The 18483-nt window shown below is 35.1% G+C and overlaps 1 protein-coding gene across 1 annotated transcript in view; it reads left to right on the forward strand.

Annotated features, from left to right (window-relative positions):
• The window catches only part of CTNNA3 (catenin alpha 3), a 435250-nt gene that overhangs the window by 38338 nt on the left and 378429 nt on the right, over positions 1-18483 (forward strand). Inside the window, exon 3 of the mRNA XM_021714606.1 lies at positions 7619-7811. Coding sequence (XP_021570281.1) covers positions 7619-7811 — 193 coding nt within the window. The remainder of the gene's footprint in view (positions 1-7618; positions 7812-18483) is intronic.

Here is an 18483-nt window from a genome sequence, read left to right on the forward strand (position 1 = left end):
TAATATGACCAGTGTCCTTATAAAAGAGGAGATTAGGACATACAGGGAGAGAGAGGGTTTTGTGCACATATGTAAGGACACAGAGAGAAAGTAACCATCTGCAAGCTGAGGAGAGAAGGAATCTCAGGGGAAATCAAGCCTGTCAACACCTTGACCTTGGACTTTTAGACTCCAGAACAGTGAGGAAATACACTTCTGTTGTTTGAGCAATGCAGTCTGTGGTATTTTGTTAGATAGCCCTGGCAAACTAATAAAAGGATTGAAAAAAATGAAAAATCAGTAATCAAGTAGAGTACTTGCTCTTTTTATTTATAGTTTGAAAATGAACAATGTAATCTATCTTTTTTGGGGGGGTAAAAATGACTGAACGTAATATACTTGATTTTAGATCACTTTCAACTGATCAGACCCCAAATAGCCAATATGTGTGGACACTTGTTTATTCTGGATTTATAAAAATTTGTTTTTCCTGATTCTAGACAGAAGAAATGACCAAAAATCCCACATTAAGAAATTCATTTTGATGACTACTACCTTGTGCCATTACTAAACCTAAATTTTAATTTTCGTTTAGTGACATTTCTATTGGTAACCTTGTATAAATCACTCAACATTATGGCTTTTAGTTTAAGGTTTTGACAATCTAGGGTTTCATTCATTATTTTCATTAAGTCAGCACTATTTATTTATTATTTACAGTGTGCTAGCTCTGGGTTTTCAGAATGAGGCAAGAATGGCCTGTGTGCTTATTGAATTTGTGGTAAAGCTGAGGAGGCAGTATGTTAATGGATAATTATAAGACTATAATGAATGATGTGAGAGCCACAAACAAGGGACTTTGAGGAGAAAGAGTCATTTCAGGTTGAGGTACTGAACATTTCCTGTTCTGAGCATCACGGGTAGCTTGTAGTCAAACTCCACAAATGGAAGAGAGTGAAAATTTAGTCAGGAGTTAGATCGTAAATTGCATCATAATTCATGCTAAAGAGTTTGAACTTATCTTGTAGGCAGCAGGTGGCCATTGAGGTGTTAAACTAGTGCAAGTGAAACAGATTTGCATTTTAGAAAGATGGCTCTACTGGGAGCATGAGATTGATGTGAAGGCAGTGAGACCTCACAGGAGTCTTCATAAAAGACTCAGTGAGGGACAGAATCATTGCACACACTTTTCATAATAATGGGTGGGGCTGAGATTGATGCCCTGTTTCTGTGTCATGAATGACAAGGGCTAGAGAAGATGAGAGAGAGGGAAACAAACCAAATGACCTCTGGGTCTCTGCCACAAGTTAGGAGTCAGCCCTTGATATAAGAAATACAGGTGGAGGAAGTAGTGGGTTGGTAGAAGAAGGCTTCTACTTTGGGCATGCTGTGTTTGAATTGTCCGTTGCCTATTGAATTACATATTAACTCTTTCCTTGGCTTTAAAAACTTTTCCTATTTAAGCTGCAACCTACTTCCTAGCCTTACTTCTCACCCAATTACCTGTTTTTTCCCACAGTCTGCCAAATTTGACTGTCTGCTACTTTCAGATAAATTTTTGTCTCTGATCCTTTGTACATGGTTTTATTGCCTTGGTTACCTTCCTTTTGGTCTCTCCTGGTAGAAAGCTATCTGTTCTTAAAGGTTCTTCTTGGAAGTCCTACTTAATCCTTGTGAATGTTTGTAATCTCAGCAACACTTTCTTTGTACTTCTATAAATGTAAGCAGTTATCATTCTGCCTTTTATATTGTAGTTTGTTGTATATTTTTCTTGTTGCTATACTGGAACTTACTCCTATTTATTTCCTGAATGCCTAGGGTATTATTTTGAATAAAATATATGCTCAGTAAGTGTTTATTGGCTTGAAAGAACTAAAGGAAGGTTGTAGTTGGTTTTGGTTTTGGGGGATGCTGAATGTCAATCTAGAAATATGTAATATTTGCTGGTTCCTAATCCTTCGATCTTTCCCAGTACTTTTGTTAATTCAATAAGGGTTGTTTCTGGATGGAAGTAAGGAACAGTTGAAATTATCAATGACTCGAAATTATCAATTATCAACCCTCCTCCCCAACACTGGATTATACCTTTTACTTTGAAAGATTATAGGTTCTACTTATCTAGAGACAGTTTTATTTTTCTACCCTTCTAATTTTTTTCAGAACCCGGCTGGAGTTTTAGCTAATTAACATAGCTCAAATGCCTTATATTTTATTTTGCACATTAAAATTAACTCAAGGGAACAAAAGTAGCCCTGAAGGCTCCTGTGAGCTATTGGAGGAAGGTTAAAATTCAAAGTGTTTTAGCTAATAAACAAGAAAAGAGATGGCTGTTAACATGGCCTTTTTATACTGCAAAGATAGTAGAATTAAAAAAATTAGAATTAGATTGGGAAAGAACATGATTATAGAATATAAATGTGTTACCCAAGTTGGCATTTAAAAAGACTTTTCCTGAAGCTAGCATCTGAGATGCTAAAGCAATTGTCACACTGATGCAACTAATGAAAGTAAATCACAACCTCATGCCATATTCTACAATGTTCCTATTGTGTGCTAGCATGACTCTGTAAAATGACAGTTAGTGGCTTGGCTCACTAAGTATATCAATTTAATTTTCGGTGTCTTTAGATCATCTAGATAAGCACACTTGAATCAGGAAAAAGTATAAAAACATTTTTTGATACTCTAAATTTTACTATAAAAATATTGTACAACATTTAAAATATACCTGGTTTTGTGGAATTTTAAATTTGCAGAATTAATGAACACTGAGGGAGTAGGCTATATCTCAGGTGAGTTGGAGTAAAAAAAAAAAAAAAATAGGTTCAACTTTCTTTTTTCCCACAGGATTGCCAAGCCATGTTTCCTTTCTGAAATAAAACAAATCATTGAAAACATCATTGACTTTAGTTTAACCAATATGAAATAACTATATTAGGATATTTTAAAAGAATACATAAGTACAAACAACTTATAAAAGTGAATAACTTGCAACTTGCAATTGCATTTCTTTTTGATGGAAGCATAATGTTCTTATACAATGTTCTTTTCACATTTCTTACTTCTCTGGTATTTATGTCTGAAATGAGAGTGAGAATTGCTTCTTTTCATATTACTTGAAACCTCTAATTTAGAACCATTTCAGTGGGGAGTTCTTTCCTGTATCTTTGATGAAGGTATGTCTTTATAGCCTAGCAAGATTTACAGACTAAAGAAAAGTGAGCAAACCCAAGCTCTCTAATGCTGTAAGTCTGGAGATTGTCCATATGAGAGAAACCCCTAAGGTCTGAAAAAGAGGGGAATGGGAGAATTGTGTATCAGTGACAAGAAGTAAATTTTAGCAAGGCATAGGCTAGGACCCTACATTAGAATCATCTTTGCTACAAGTTCCAACTAAAGTTTTTGTGTTCCTTATAAAAATATAACTGATTTTGTACTAAAAAAGAAAATGAGGATACAGGAATTATTTTTACAGAATATCTTGAAAACTAATTTTACTGGTTGCTGGTATTCTTTCAAGAAATGAGAGACCTTTTCAAATAGCATATGTACACTCTCCTCCTCCCTTTTAGTGAGAATCATGTGTTTTAGTGAGTCACAGTCACTGAGAGAGTAGGCTATATCTCCTAGGTGAGTTGGAGTTAAAAAAAAAAAAGGTTCAGCTTTCTTTCTTCTCACAGGATTGCCAAGCCATATTTCTTTTCTGAAATAAAACAAATCATTGAAAACATCATTTGACTTTAGTTTAATCAATATGAAATAACTATATTAGGATATTTTAAAAGAAGACATAAGTACAAACAACTTATGAAAGTGAATAACTTGCAACTTGCGATTGCATTTTTTTTTTTTGAAGCACAATGTTCTTATACAATGTTCTTTTTCACATTTCTTACTTCCCTGGCATTTATTATAAGGAACAAAGCATTTCTGGAATGCTCATTTTAATTTCAAAGCCCAGGCTATTCTATGGAAAACATTTGGCGCATGGAGGATCTGAACAATAGAGGAGGAATGTGCAGTGGGAAGTATTATGAATTGTGGCATTTAAAATACATTCTGAAGGAACATTTCAGACAATTATACTTTATTCTTCATTTTAAACAAAGGTTTTAAACTAGGTGCTATAATTTGTCTGAATCTGGACAAATATCTTTTAACTCTTGATATATAAATTAGACTGACAATAGTGAGATATTTGCCTTTTGGAGTTTGTGAAAATGCAACAAATCAGACTTTTTATCATTCTTATGTAATCTGTAACAAAGACACATGACCCTGTTTAGTTGCTTCTAAAGCATCTAGAATGTGCTTTGTTAAGTACCTTGATCACATTTAGCATGAGAGGCACTAAGAGCAAGATAAGGTTAGGTCCAGAGAGAACATCTTTGATAAGGATTCTTGTAGCCAATTTTTTGCATCAATGTGGGGAATGAATTGGAAAATATACATCAAATGCCAACAAATATTTGTGTCATGTTATGATTTTATATAATATCTTGCCTCATTTAACCTTTGCACAGTCTTATAGGATAATATGATATTTCTTACTTCCTAAGAGAAGAAACAAAGTCTTCCCACAACACATTCCAATCTGGGTCATGAATATGGGAATGAAACAAATGAGATTAAAACAGAGGGCTTATGGGGTAAGGGGAGGAGAATAGAAAGGCAGACAAAAGTTATTTTCATCCACATATTTCCCGCATAACTTATACATTTTTTTCTCAGTTTCTTATTAAAAACTGTGTCCAGATATCCAAGTAAACAAACATCTAATGCTCCATAAACAACAAACAAAAATCTCTAGGGGCTGCTTAGCAGGAAGGATTATGTATAGTTTGTTGTTAAAGATGTGGTGCATGTTTAGCATACGTCTTGACAATTTTTAAAAAAAATTATTTTATTTTAAAGATATGGGATACAATTCAGGATTAGGTATATAAGTGGCCATTGTACAGGTAAAGTTTGGACCTCCCTTTGGTCTCCACTTTGCTTGGTTTGAGATCAGGTACCCTTATTGATGTTGTGTTCCACCTTCCCCACCCCAGCAGTATCCTGCTACTGCCATTCCCTTTCTTATAGTATTATGGTAAATGTTCAGGGTCCGCTTATGAGTGAGAACATGTGGTACTCTGTTCTTTGTTTCTGTGATAGATCAGTGAGTATGATAGACTCTAAATCCATCCAAGTTGCTGCGAAGTCTCACTATGTTGCCCAGGCTGGTCTCAAATTCCTGGACTCAAGCAATACTGCTGCCTTGGCCTCCCAAAGTGTTAGGATTATAGGCATGAGCTACAGAGTCTGGACAGAAATGGATATTTTTCATAATGTAATTCAGTATGATGTTTTTATTTCCAAATATAGGTTTTAATTTTCATCTTCAAGTAATGCTCTTATCATGAGTTTGTTCTTCTTGTGGTTAGGATTCATTTTTTTCTTTTTTTCCCAGGTTAATTAAGGTATAACTGGCAAATAAAATTTGCATATGTTTATAGTGTACCCTCTGATGTTTAATGTATGTATACATTGTGAAATGATCAAAGCAAGCTAATTAACACATCCATCACTTCACATATTTGTGGTGAGGCATTCGTTCTTATTTTAAATAAATTTACAAATGAAATATATGCTCATTATTGATATATTTAGGCAATTCAGAATAGAGGCATTTTAAAATCTTTCATTACTACCCCATTCAAACCATTCATATGTTAAATATTTATTAAACACTTACTTTGTACACTGTTCTGGATGCTGGATAACAAAATGTATTTCATGCTTTCATTGAGTTTACATTTTAATATTACATTTTAGTACTTAGCTTTACATTTTTAGTATTTACAGATAAAAATTGTCAGGTTTTGTAAATGTTTTAAGGAAAAACAAAATGGTAAAGGATTAGAGTGAGAGGATGCAGATAAAGGTGGTCAGGAAAGACCTCTTGATAGGGGACTTTGGGAACTGTTTGAGAGGCTGAATAAGTTAGGAAAGAGGGTAGGAGACAGATCTGAGAGATTACAAAAGGCAAGAAAGTAGATCATGATAGGGATTTGGTCTCTGTTCTCTTGAGGTAATCACTGTTTTGTATGTTTCAGAGTGTTCCCTACTCCTCCAATATTAGTAAATTCTATTTTCAGCCTAATTAGGCTAACTTAATTATAATTATTTTTGCCTCCCTTTTTATATACAGAGGGCACCAAAAAATGTATACACATTTTAAGAAAGGAGAAATATATACCGATAACAAAAGATGAATGCAAGTCACATCTGACTTACATAATTACAAGAGGTGCTCAGAGTGGTTACCGTCTATGTCCAGACACTTCTGAGAAGTTCTTCAGGAAGCAATACTTAAATAACATCTCTTAAAAATGTGTATAGATTTTTTTGGTACCCCTGGTTAGACTGCTGAGTACAAAATGGTATAAATTTTATTTTATAATTAGTTGATATTTTTGAGATATATAATTTTCTACTTTTCTCATTTTTGACTACTTTACAAAGATTGTATATTTTTTCAAAGTTCTTAACTGCTTTATCAAGGTTTCTGTAATTAAAACAACACACACACACACACACACACACACACACACACACACACACACACACACACAGTCTTCTAAAGCATTTTCTTCCAGTATTAAAACTTGATGAGATTCAATCTCTGTGACTCTTTCTTCCTATCTTTAGTTGGGAACTCCGTGGTAACTATTGTGCTCTTCGTGCTAAAACTTGACTTTTGGGGTTTGTACCAACAACATTACTGAGAGTGGATCCTGTTACTATAAAATACAGTTGACCCTTGAACAACACTGGTTTGAACTGTGCAGAGCATATATGCGGATATTTTTCAATGACAGTCACATCAAGTGCGCCTGCCTCTCCTTCCCCGTGTCTTCTCCCTCTGCCACCCCTCATACAGTGAAACCATCTCCTCTTCCTCTTCCTCCTCAGCCTACTCAATGTGAAGGCAATGAGGATGAAGACCTTTATGATGATCCACTTCCACTTAATGAACAGTAAATGTGTTTTCTCTTCCTTATGACATTTTATTTTCTCTAGCTTCTTTTAAGAATACAGTATATAATACACATAAACATACAAAATATCTGTTAATTGACTCTATGTTACTAGTAAAGTTTCCATTTAAAAGTAGGCTACTAGTAGTTAAGTTTTTGGAGAATCAAAAGTTACACTCAGATTTTCTTTTCTTTTCTTTTTTTTTTTGAGTTGGAGTCTCACTCGGTCGCCCAGCTCCCGGCCACCGCAGCCTCCACCTGCTGGGCTCCGGCGATCCTTCCGCCTCAGCCTTCCGCGTAGCCGGAATTACAGGCGCGCGCTACCACGCCCGGCTGATTTTTTGATTTATTGTAGAGATGAGGTCTTGCTGCCCAGGCGGGTCTCGAACCCGCGGGCTCAGGCAATCCGCTCACCTCAGCCTCCCAAAGGCGTGGGATTACAGGCTGAGCCACCGAGCCCGGTTTACACTCAGATTTTCAATGCATGGAGGAGGATTGGCGCCCCTAACATTTGGGATTGTTCAAGGGTCAACTGTGCTTCCTTTTGTTCTAGGATAGATATCCCAGGACTGTGTTCTCAGTTTCTCTGAGTGATTTGTGTATTTTTTCAATTTTAGGTTACAACACTTGTAAATTGTCCCCAGAACCCTTCCAACAGGAAAAAAGGACGTTCAAAAAAAGCCAGAGTCCTTTTAGCTTCTGTGGAGGAAGCAACTTGGAATTTATTAGACAAAGGAGAGAAGATCGCCCAGGAAGCTACAGTTTTAAAGGATGAGCTTACTGCTGCACTTAAGGAAGTTCGCAAAGAAAGTGAGTACTTTAGTTCTGGTCAGGAGAAAACTGTATATCCTTAGGGTGTTAGTTACTGAATTAGATTTGTGAGTGTTTTGTTTTTGTTGGCTTGAGTTTATTAGTCTTTTGCAGAGCTGTGAGGAGTTAGCTGTGGGAGGCAGAGTGGCTCATTAGACAACTCCAAGGCTGAGTCCCACCCCTGGCTCTTCTGTTTAGCAACTCCTCCTTCCACTCCCCCATGCCATAGCTTCTCCATAATAAACAAAGAGAAGGGTATTTTTTTTTTCAACCATAGAATATAATGAAAAACGACTAATGAAGTTGAAGACATATTTCCCCATACATAAATAAATTGTAAAGTTCCTTGTACACAGTTGGGAGATAGAAGTTTTAGAACTGACCACCTCAGAGGTACATTTTTTATTTTTCAAATTTCTGGAGATTTAGATTTTTCTAAACTTTGTTAATGCTTTGTATAAACTATGTATAACCTATGTTGCTGCTTTGTTAGTATTAGATAATAAAGGCATGTATCTCACCTTCTGATATCTTTGCTTATCATAATGCAGAAATTTTCTAAAGAATGATAAGTTCTATTTGCAGGATATATTTAAAAGAATTGCTCAATGTTCTTTGGTGAATGGAATGATTTTTGTGTACATCAGCTTGTTGCAAATAACTATTTTGGGAGGAAAGGTAAAGTTGAATTTTTCTGTTCAGCTTTTAATGGAGACTTGAGATTTCCAAATATTTCCCTCCCCCAGCTCCCAATATAGCTTTAAGAAAATCAGGAAGTTTTTGCTCTTTAAATAATTAAAATGAATATACTAGCCACAATAAACTTTGGGTCATATATATGAAATAGGGGATTATTTGTAATATACTTTATTTTATTTTTATGTTTATTCATTTTTAAGATAAATTTTATTGTGCATATTTAAGTTACGCAACATGATGTTATAGGATACATATAAATAGTAAAATGGTTACCGTAGTGAAGAAAATTAACATATTCATCATCTCACAGTTACCTATTTTTTTTGTGTGTGTATGGGAAGAATGTCTAAAATCTTGAATAAAGTATCATTAAATATAGTACTCATGTTGTTACAACCTGACCAGATACTTAGGCCTGATGCCCAGGAAAACTAGAACTGGTGCAGCTATTACAATGGAGAAAGCGTTTTGTATTGCAAGGCAGCTGAGTGAAGAGGACTGGAGAAATTACTCAAATCTGCCTACCTGAAAATTCAGAGGATAGGTTTTTAAATAAATAGATCTTGGCAGGTAGAGTATAATGGGCTGTTGACTGATTGATGATGTCATGGTGAGGGTGTCCAGACTATTTTCCTGTTGCAGAGTCAATTTCTGGGAGGAGTTCACCACAGGACTGGTGGTGAACTTCTTGATATGTGTTCTGGGCCCTGGTGGGGCTTCGGGCCCATCAGAGTACAAAGTCTGAAAAATATCTCAAATACCATTCTTAGGTTTTACAATCGATGCTGTCTATAAAGCAAGTCCTATGACTATCAGGTATTAATCCCTGGGCAGAGAGCCATTATAGAGGTCTCAGGCCCACTGTTTAAGGGAGAATTGGTTGATCAGCCTTGCAGGGCAGCTTCCCCCTTCCCAGGGTTCAGGACATGAAGATAATTAATTTCCCTCTATTGGGGTGAAAGCAAACTTCGAAACAATATGTTTGTTAATTTCTAAATGTAGTTGCAGCTTTTTAGGGTTCAGGTCTCTTCTACAGTTTTTATCCTGTAGCAATATTAATTTTATATGAGGGGAACTGAAAAAACCCTGGAATTATTTTTTGGAGGGCAGGCTCTTTGTAGTACAGGCTTCCTTACTAGGCCAGTATTCTAGGATCCTTTAGGCATCAGTGTACCAGATAGCATTGGTGTGAGAGACTGTGTTCTGCTTCAGCGGAATTTTTTTTTGAGATTCTTTCACTGCATTTGTCCATTTCATGATGGGTGATTTATGAGTGTACCTACCCACACTGCACTGAGTGTTCAGCAGTTTTGACCCAAATGGCATGACCCATGCCCCGCACTCCCTATTTACCTAATCTCTCCTAGAGTGACTCTTTTTTTGGTTTCTCCAGATGAAAGAGTCTTCAAAGGGAAATGTTTTGCCAATATGGCAGCGGTGAAACAAAAAAATGATAGAAGCTTTAAAAGGCATCAACATCGACAAGTTCAAAAATTGTTTTGAGTAGTGGAAAAAGCATCTTGATAGGCATATTGCATCAGATGGAGAGTACTTTGAAGGTAACTGAAATGTAAACATGTAGGAATAAATACACAATTTTTAAAGAAATAAATTCCATTTTTGGGGGGTTCTCCCCCAGTATAGGTAGTTTCAATGTTGTACAGTAGATCTCTAGACTTGTATAGCCTACATATCTGCTACTTTATATTTTTTGCCCTACATCTTCCCATTTTTTTCCTCCTTCTTATCCCCTGGTAACCACTGTTTTATTCTCTGTCTCTGTATATATGACTTTTTCCTATGCGACATTTTTTTCTATGTCTGGCTTATTTCACTTAACATAATGTCCTCCGGTTTCATCCACATTGTGGCAAATGGCAGGATCTCCATTTTTAAGGCTGATAATCTTCCATTGTGTATATATATTACCACTGTTTCTTTTTCCATTAATCAGTCAACAGACACTTAGGTTGTTTTCATATCTTGGCTATTGTGAATAATGCTGCAGTGAACATAGGAGTGCAGATATTTTTATGAGGTGGTGGTTTCATTTACTTCAGTTATATATCCAGAAGAAAGATTGTTAGGTCATATGGTAGTTTTCTATTTTTAATTTCCTTAGGGGCCGGGCTCAGTGGCTCAGCCTGTAATCCCAGCACTTTGGGGGGCTGAGGTGAGAGGATTGTCTGAGCCGGAGAGTTTGAGATCAGTCTGGGCAACTTGGCAAGATCTTGTCTCTATAATAAATCAAACATTAGCTGGGTGTGGTAGTGTGCGCCTGTAGTTCTGGCTACTTGCAAGGCTGAGGCAGAAGGATTGCTGGAGCCCAGCAGGTCGACTCTGGGCTGGCCGTGAGTGTGCCACTGCACTCCAGCCTGGGCAATGGAGTGAGACTCCAACTAAAAAAAAAAAAAAATTCCTTAGGAAACTTCATACTCTTTTCCCTAATGGTCATACCTTTTAATATGCTTTATATGTAATTTCTGTTTTATAGGAATTCTTCAGACAATATATAGAAAATATAATGTGCAAAATAATTTGAATTGACTTTGTCATTCTTCTAGGTTCCCTTCCACCTCAGACTCACCCTTCATCCTGTGTTCTTTATCATCATCTTCATAGTCAGTTTAGACCAGTTCATTTTAGACTTTTCCTTCTCATTCCACCTTCCCTTTCAATTAGTCTCTAAGTGCAATGAATTTTGTTCTTTTGTGTTTTTCACATCTGCTCCTTCTTCTCTATCCTAACATTGCTTCCTGAATTCAGGATTAGCTTTTCACCATACCAAAATCAAATAGATCTTTTAAGAATGAAAATAGACTCATTTTGCCTTCCTGCTTAAAATTCTTTTTAGTAGCTGTTGGAGGACTATTTTTCTGAGTAAAGTTCAAACTTTTAAACCTATGTCCCAAAGCATTTCATAACTTTGCTTCTACCATTCTCTTGCATCTTATTTCTTATGACTGCTCCTCTCTCAAATGTTCCTCCAAATAAGAACTTGCAGTAGATTGAATGGTCCATGTTGCTTTTTGCCTCTGTGCTTATTACCAGTTACAGTCATGCCTTGCTTAACAATGGCATGACTGTATTTCTTTCTGAGAAATATGTCCTTAGGTGATTTTGTCATTGTGCGAACATAGTATGCTTACAGAAACTTAGATGGTGTAGCCTGCTATATACTTAGGCTATATGGTATAGCCTATTGCTCCAGGCTGCAAACTTGTGCAGCATGCTATTATACTGAATATTCTAGGCAATTGTAACACAATAGTAAGTTTTTATGTGTCTAAATATATTTAAACTTAGGAGAGATACAGTAAAAATATACTATACAAGATAAAAAAACAGTGCACATGTATAGGGTATGTACCATGAATGGAGCTTACAGGACTGAAAGTTACTCTGGTGAGTCAGTGAGTGAGTGGTGGGTGACTATGAAGGCCTAGGACATTACTAGACTATGAAGGCCTAGGACATTACTAGACATTATTTCACTGTAGACTTTATAAACACTATACACTTAGGCTACACTAAATTTATTAAAAAATAAGTTCCTTACTTCTACACTGTTGATGGGAGTGTAAACTAATACAACCTCTGTGAAAAACAGTTTGGTGATTCCTAAAAGATCTAAAAAACAACCTTCCATACAACCCTGCAGTCCTCCTACTGGAAATATACCTGGAGAAACTCAAATCACTTTATGACAAAGATACCTGCACACGTATGTTTATTGCAGCATTGTTCACAATAGCGAAAACATGGAACCAACTGTGCTGCCCATTGAAAGAGTACCGGATTAAAAAAATGTGATACATGTACATGATGGTATTACAGCCATAAAGAAGGACAAAATTATGAACTTCACAGCAAACTGGATGGACTTAGAATCTATAATACTGAGTAATCTATCACAGAAAAAAAGAACCGAGTATCACATGTTTTCACGTATTAGCGGACCTTGAACAATTATCATAAAACTGTAAGAAAAGGATTGGCAGTAGTGGGAAACTGCCAGGGGAGGGCGGGGACAGGATTCGCAGTAGTGGGAATCTGCTGGGGGAAGGTGGGGAGCACACCTCATCAACAAGGGTACATGCATAATGAACATTTGTATACCTAACCCTGAATTGTACCCCACATCTTTAAAATAAAAAAGTTTCTTCTTCAATAAGTTAACCTAAGCTTACTGTAACATTTTTACTTTATAAACTTTTCAAACGTTTAGCTTTTTTACTTTTGTAATAATACTAAAATTAAGATAAATTAAATTAAAATAGGCACATTGTACAGCTGTACAAAAATATTTTCTTTATATCCTTATTCTAAAATTTTTAATTTTTTTTTTACATTTTAAACTTTTTTTTGGTTCAGAACAAAGACACACACGCACACGCACATACATACACACACATTAGCCTAGACCCACACAGTCAGGGTTATCAATATCACTGTCTTCAACCTTTACATCTTGTCCCACGGGAAGGTCTTCAGGACAAATGCATGGGAACTGTCATCTCTTCTAATAACAATGCCTTCTTCTGGAATACCTCCTACGGACATGCCTGAGGCTGTTTTACAGCTAACTTTTTTTTTTTTTTTTTTAAATAAGTAGAAGGAGTACACTCTAAACTAACAACAAAAGTCTGTGCAATAGATTTGTTTACACCAGTTTCACCACAAACACCTGCATTTCTTTACGATGTTACTACGGCTACAAGGCCACCAGACAATAGGAATGTTTCAGTTTAATTATAATCTTGTGGGGCCATCATGTATATACAGTCTGTCATTGACCAAAATGTTGTTATGCAGCACATGACTATATTTCCTTCACCTGGATTGCCCTCCTCATTCAACCAATTCTTACTCATGTAGCAAAGCTGAACCCAGGTAATCTTTTCCAGGTAATGTTTACTGACCTATAGTTGCTGATTTAGATGCCACTCTTCTGTGTTTTCACAGACTCTGAGCATTTCTCTTTCTATAGGACTAACCATTCCATACAGCAAACACGGATTTACTTTTTTTTTTTCTTAGTAAATTTTGACTCTTAATACCTCGAAGGTGGCAGGTACCAGGTCTTTTTTGATTAATAATACCTGACACATTATAGATGCCTGGTAAATGCTTGTTAAATAAACAAAAAAACTGAAGCATCTTTTTGTCACTTTATATTATAAAATTATATAATGATTTTCCGTTTGCTCTTATGACAAATTACTTCTCATAATTATGGTTTATCTGTTGAATCTTTGGTAAGGATTATGAGCCCTATTATGATATCGTTTATCTAGAAAAATGTGATATATTTGATAATATAGTTTCTATAAATTACCTGGTAAGTAATTATGTAAGACATTGGTCGTTCTTAGATGGGAACAGTAATTGCAATGAGATGGTAATTTGTTTTTGTTTTCAAAGTAAGTCAACCTTTTAAGCTCAATAAAAGTAAATTATTAAAAAAAAGTTCTCCAAGAGAAATCTGTTTGGATACTAGGATTATGCTGTACAGGGTATATTCTTCACTGTGCTCTATTATAATGTGTGAAATATATATATGTCATATGCTGTATACACAATGGATACATTTGATTAAAGATCACCAAGTACTTTACCCTCTAATTCTTTTGACAAACCGCCAAAATGAACTACTGCCACTTCAGTGTGGGAGGAAAGCAGTGAAATGACACATGATTCTGAAATTTGGGGAGCAACTAATACACTATAATACTGGAAACATATTTTAAATAGTTTCTTGCCTTTTTTTAAATTTTTTAACTTCAAGGGCTTTGTCCAGTGGCATAATGTGAAGAACTAATAAATAACAGGTAATAAGTTTAAGGTATTTGGAAAAGTGAAAAAATATTGGGAGTTGAGATAGTTTTATTTATATATTTATTGGCATTTTCAAGAATAATTTTGAGACTAATTTAGAAAACTTCTTCTAACAAAGACAGGTTTAATTTACATAGCATTACTAAAAGATTCTTAATACTGTTTCACTGCTTTTAGTGGCTTTATTTATAGACTTAAAGCAATTAATAATGTGGGCATTTTGGTTATCTCAAGAACTTACCTGTGAAAGATGGAGCATGGGTAGTAAGGGGCAGATGGTGAAAGTGTGGCGATTCCTAAAAGCTCTAAATATCAACCTTCCATATGACCTCGCAATCCCCGTACTGGGAATATACCTTGAAGGACTCAAATCACTCTATAAAAAAGATACCTGCACATGTATGTTTATCGCAGCGTTGTTCACAATAGCAAGAACCTGGAAACAACCATGCTGCCCATCAAAAGAGGACTGGATTAAAAAATGTGGTACATATACATGATGGAATACTACGCATCCATAAAAAAGAACAAAATCATGAATTTCGCAGAAACCTGGATGGAACAAGAGTCTATAATTCTGAGTGACCTCTCACAGAAACAAAGATCCGAGTATCACATGTTCTCACTCATATAATGGACCTTGAACATCCAATGTAATACTATAAGAAAATGACTGACGGTACTGGGAAACTATGGGGAGGAGGAGGGAGATGGGATTAATAGTAGCAAATATCTATCTGGGGATGGGGAAACACCTCTTATCAACAGGGTGCCTGAATGAAACATAATTGTACACCTAACCCTTAACTGTACCCCACAAAACCATAATAAAAAATATTGATTATGAAAAAAAAAATTACTGAACAATCACTAGGGATGTGTGTAGGTTTTTTAAAAGGTTGAGTCTGTTTCGATTTTGTCTTTAGTCTTACAGATAATTCTTAGTCATGGATGTAGTGATTGCTTCTATAGTGTGACTTTTGTGGAGTTTCAATGAACAATTGGATGTATTTACAAAGTCCATCTAACTTGCAGGATTCAAACTCTAAACTGTTGTTTCTGAAATGGGCACCGACTAAACTGCATAGATTTTTTTTAAAAAGCAATTATTTAAGGCTTACTGTTGGGTTCTTTGGCATCTCCCCAATGCATGCAGGGGTCAGCCATGAATTTTAGGAAAGTTCATTTTTCGTTTCAGGGCTCTTTCATCTGTAGTTTCCTCTTTTATGAGATTTTATTACTTTTAATTTTTACTTGCTTCTTCCTCTTCTAAACTCTGCCCTGTGACATCTCAAGGCCAGTAAGATATTGGCTTTCTACTTGAGTTTTAATTGTCCAATGGTGTCACACTGAGAGTGAAACTGCAGGAAATGACATATAAATGTAACCCTCAACCAGTATGGTTTTTATTTTTCCAAGAGTCTCCAGTTTCTGCTTGTTTTTGGTCATTATCAGGTGCCCTTAAATAGTTGTTTTATGTATTTTGTCTGTTATTTGCGAGAGCCTTAGTCAGATATATTCTATTCCATTATTATCAGCACTGGAAACTGACACCTTCACTTTTGAGTTTATTTCTTCTCTGGGTCTATAAATCTAAGTTGGAAATTAGTTTTTTGTTTTTGTGGGTTTTTCTGGTTTTTATTTTTAGCAAGTTGAAGATGATATTTCTTTGCCTCTAGATTCCATGGTTTCTATTGAGAAGTTAGCTATCATTCTTATTGCTACTCTTCTGAAGTTACTGTGCCTTTTTTTCTCTGACCTGTTTTAAGATTTTCTTTTTATCTTTTGTTTTTGTAAATTATAACGATGTTTCTTGATGTGGTTTTCTTGGTATTTATGATGCTAGGGGTTTATAACACTTGTGTCTATGGTTTGATGTCTTTCATCTATTTTGGAGAATTCTTGAACATTTTCTCTCCAAATATCTTTTTGCTCATTCTCACGAGTCTTTTCAGACTATGATTATGTGTTTACGATTTTTAAATCATGTCTCATAGGTTCCTCTTATTCTCTTTTCTATATATTTTTACATTTTTATATTTTGTACATTTGCTTTTCTTTCCATGCTTCAATCTAGACATTTTCTACCCACTTATATCATCTTTCATAATACTCTGACCAGCTATGATCTGACATTGAATTCCACTGTTTAATTCTTAATTTTAATTATTGTATTTTTTTGGTTCAAGAATTTTCATTTAATAGATTTTTAAAAATTCTAATTTTCTGCTAAAATTTTCACTGTGCCATCATTTTCTAGACCATCTCAATTATAGTTAATTTCCATATTTGATATGTGCAACATGTAACTATCTTGTAGTTTTGTTTCTATTTTCTGTTTTTTAGTTTTTCAGGTATCTGGTCTTGTGTCCTAGTATGTTGGGTATTTTTTTATTGGATACTGGACAATATTTATGAAAATTACAGAATTAATTAATTTTTCTTAGAAAGCAGGATTTATTGAAGGGACAGAAAAGCTCCCACAGTAGGAGGGGACCTGAATGGGTTACCTAGAATTAATTTTTAATGTTGATCAACTCCCAATTGAAAGTGTGGTATGTTTACTAAACATTTCTTTCTAGGCAGGCCCTGAACTCCAATTTTGCCTCCTAACTTCCTTTACTTCTATCAGTTTCCACATTCTTCTGTTGTTTAATCTTTCTATCATTTAGCTTTATTGGCACAACTCCTTTACTTCTATCAGTTTCCACATTCTTCTGTTGTTTAATCTCTCTATCATTTAGCTTCTCATATCTATATATATAGAGTCAACTCCAGGTAGGAATTTTAGGATCTAAATATCAAAAACAAATTTAGAAACTCAATAAAAAAAAACAAGTGTGTATATTTTTTAGACTTTAGTGGTAGGGCAAGATTTATTAAACATGAAACAAAAAGGTATAAAAAAATGGATACATTTTACCATATGAAAATTAAAAACTTTCTTATATCAAAAAATTCTTAAAGAAAATGTTTTGAGCTCCACTGAGCACACCCTGCCACTTGGCACCTCTTTCATTCATCCTTTGTGGGCCCTCTCCTGTCCCTTCCAAAAGTGACTCCAAACCTTCTTCTCTCTTCCCAAGACTGTAACACACCTCTACCCTCAGTGAACTGAACCAGTGCCTCTGCTAGGATAAAGCTCACCTAATAAGAACTTCTCCAGATTTCTTCTCACCTCAAATATTTTCTTTATTTGTAACCTTTTATTCCCTTATTTCTGTTTCTCTCCTTTTACTGTCCCAGGGACCACTCTTCCTCTTGATTCTTAATTCCCTCCCCTTTGGTCCTTCCAGAGATAAGAGTCCATCAGTTACTCCCCATTCTTCACATTGACATACTTTCTCTGTATTAGCATCTTCCTCTCATCCTATAAATTTGCTCAGGCCATTACCTGCAACCTCCACACCTAGAGCTTTTACTTGATCTCTCACCTTTTCACACCCAAATTTTATTTTAAAATAATATATTCCACACACTTCTACTTTCATAATACCCATTAACTCTTTTTGAAAAAAAAAGGATTTTTTTTGCATTTAAAAAAAAAGTATAACTAGTGGATGAATAGGCAGAGTGCAGAGGATTTTTAGGTCAGTGAAATTGCTTAGTGTATTACAATGGTGGATACATGACAGTATAAACTTGTTCAAACTCACAGACTGTTTTATACACTCTTAAATGTGTTCTAATATAAACTATTATCAATGTAGATTTATTGATTGTAACAAATGTACCACTGGTAAGAGATGTTGATAGTACAGAAAGTTGTGCATATGTGGGCACAGGGGGTATTTGGAAACTCTGTAGCTTCTACTCAATTTTGCTGCAATCCTAAAAGTCACTAAAAATAATTTTTTAAAGTATAATTATGATGTAATTAACACCTGTTTGCTCACCACTTGGCTTAAGAAATAAAGTTTTACCAATACTCAACCACCATAAAAAAAATAAACTGATATAAACCCAACAAGGGAATTACAACAAAAATGTATTAAAAAAACTCTCACAAATCAATAAGAAAAGCAAAATGAGACAAAAGGAAAGTGGCACAAAAAGAACTTTACAAACGCCATCAATAAAAACACAAAGAGATATTTGATCTTATTGGTGAAATAGAGATATGCAAATGAGATAA

This window comes from Carlito syrichta, unplaced genomic scaffold (assembly GCF_000164805.1).
Source record: "Carlito syrichta isolate Samal-C Ts95f unplaced genomic scaffold, Tarsius_syrichta-2.0.1 Scaffold305686, whole genome shotgun sequence".
Classification (NCBI taxonomy): Eukaryota; Metazoa; Chordata; class Mammalia; order Primates; family Tarsiidae; genus Carlito; species Carlito syrichta.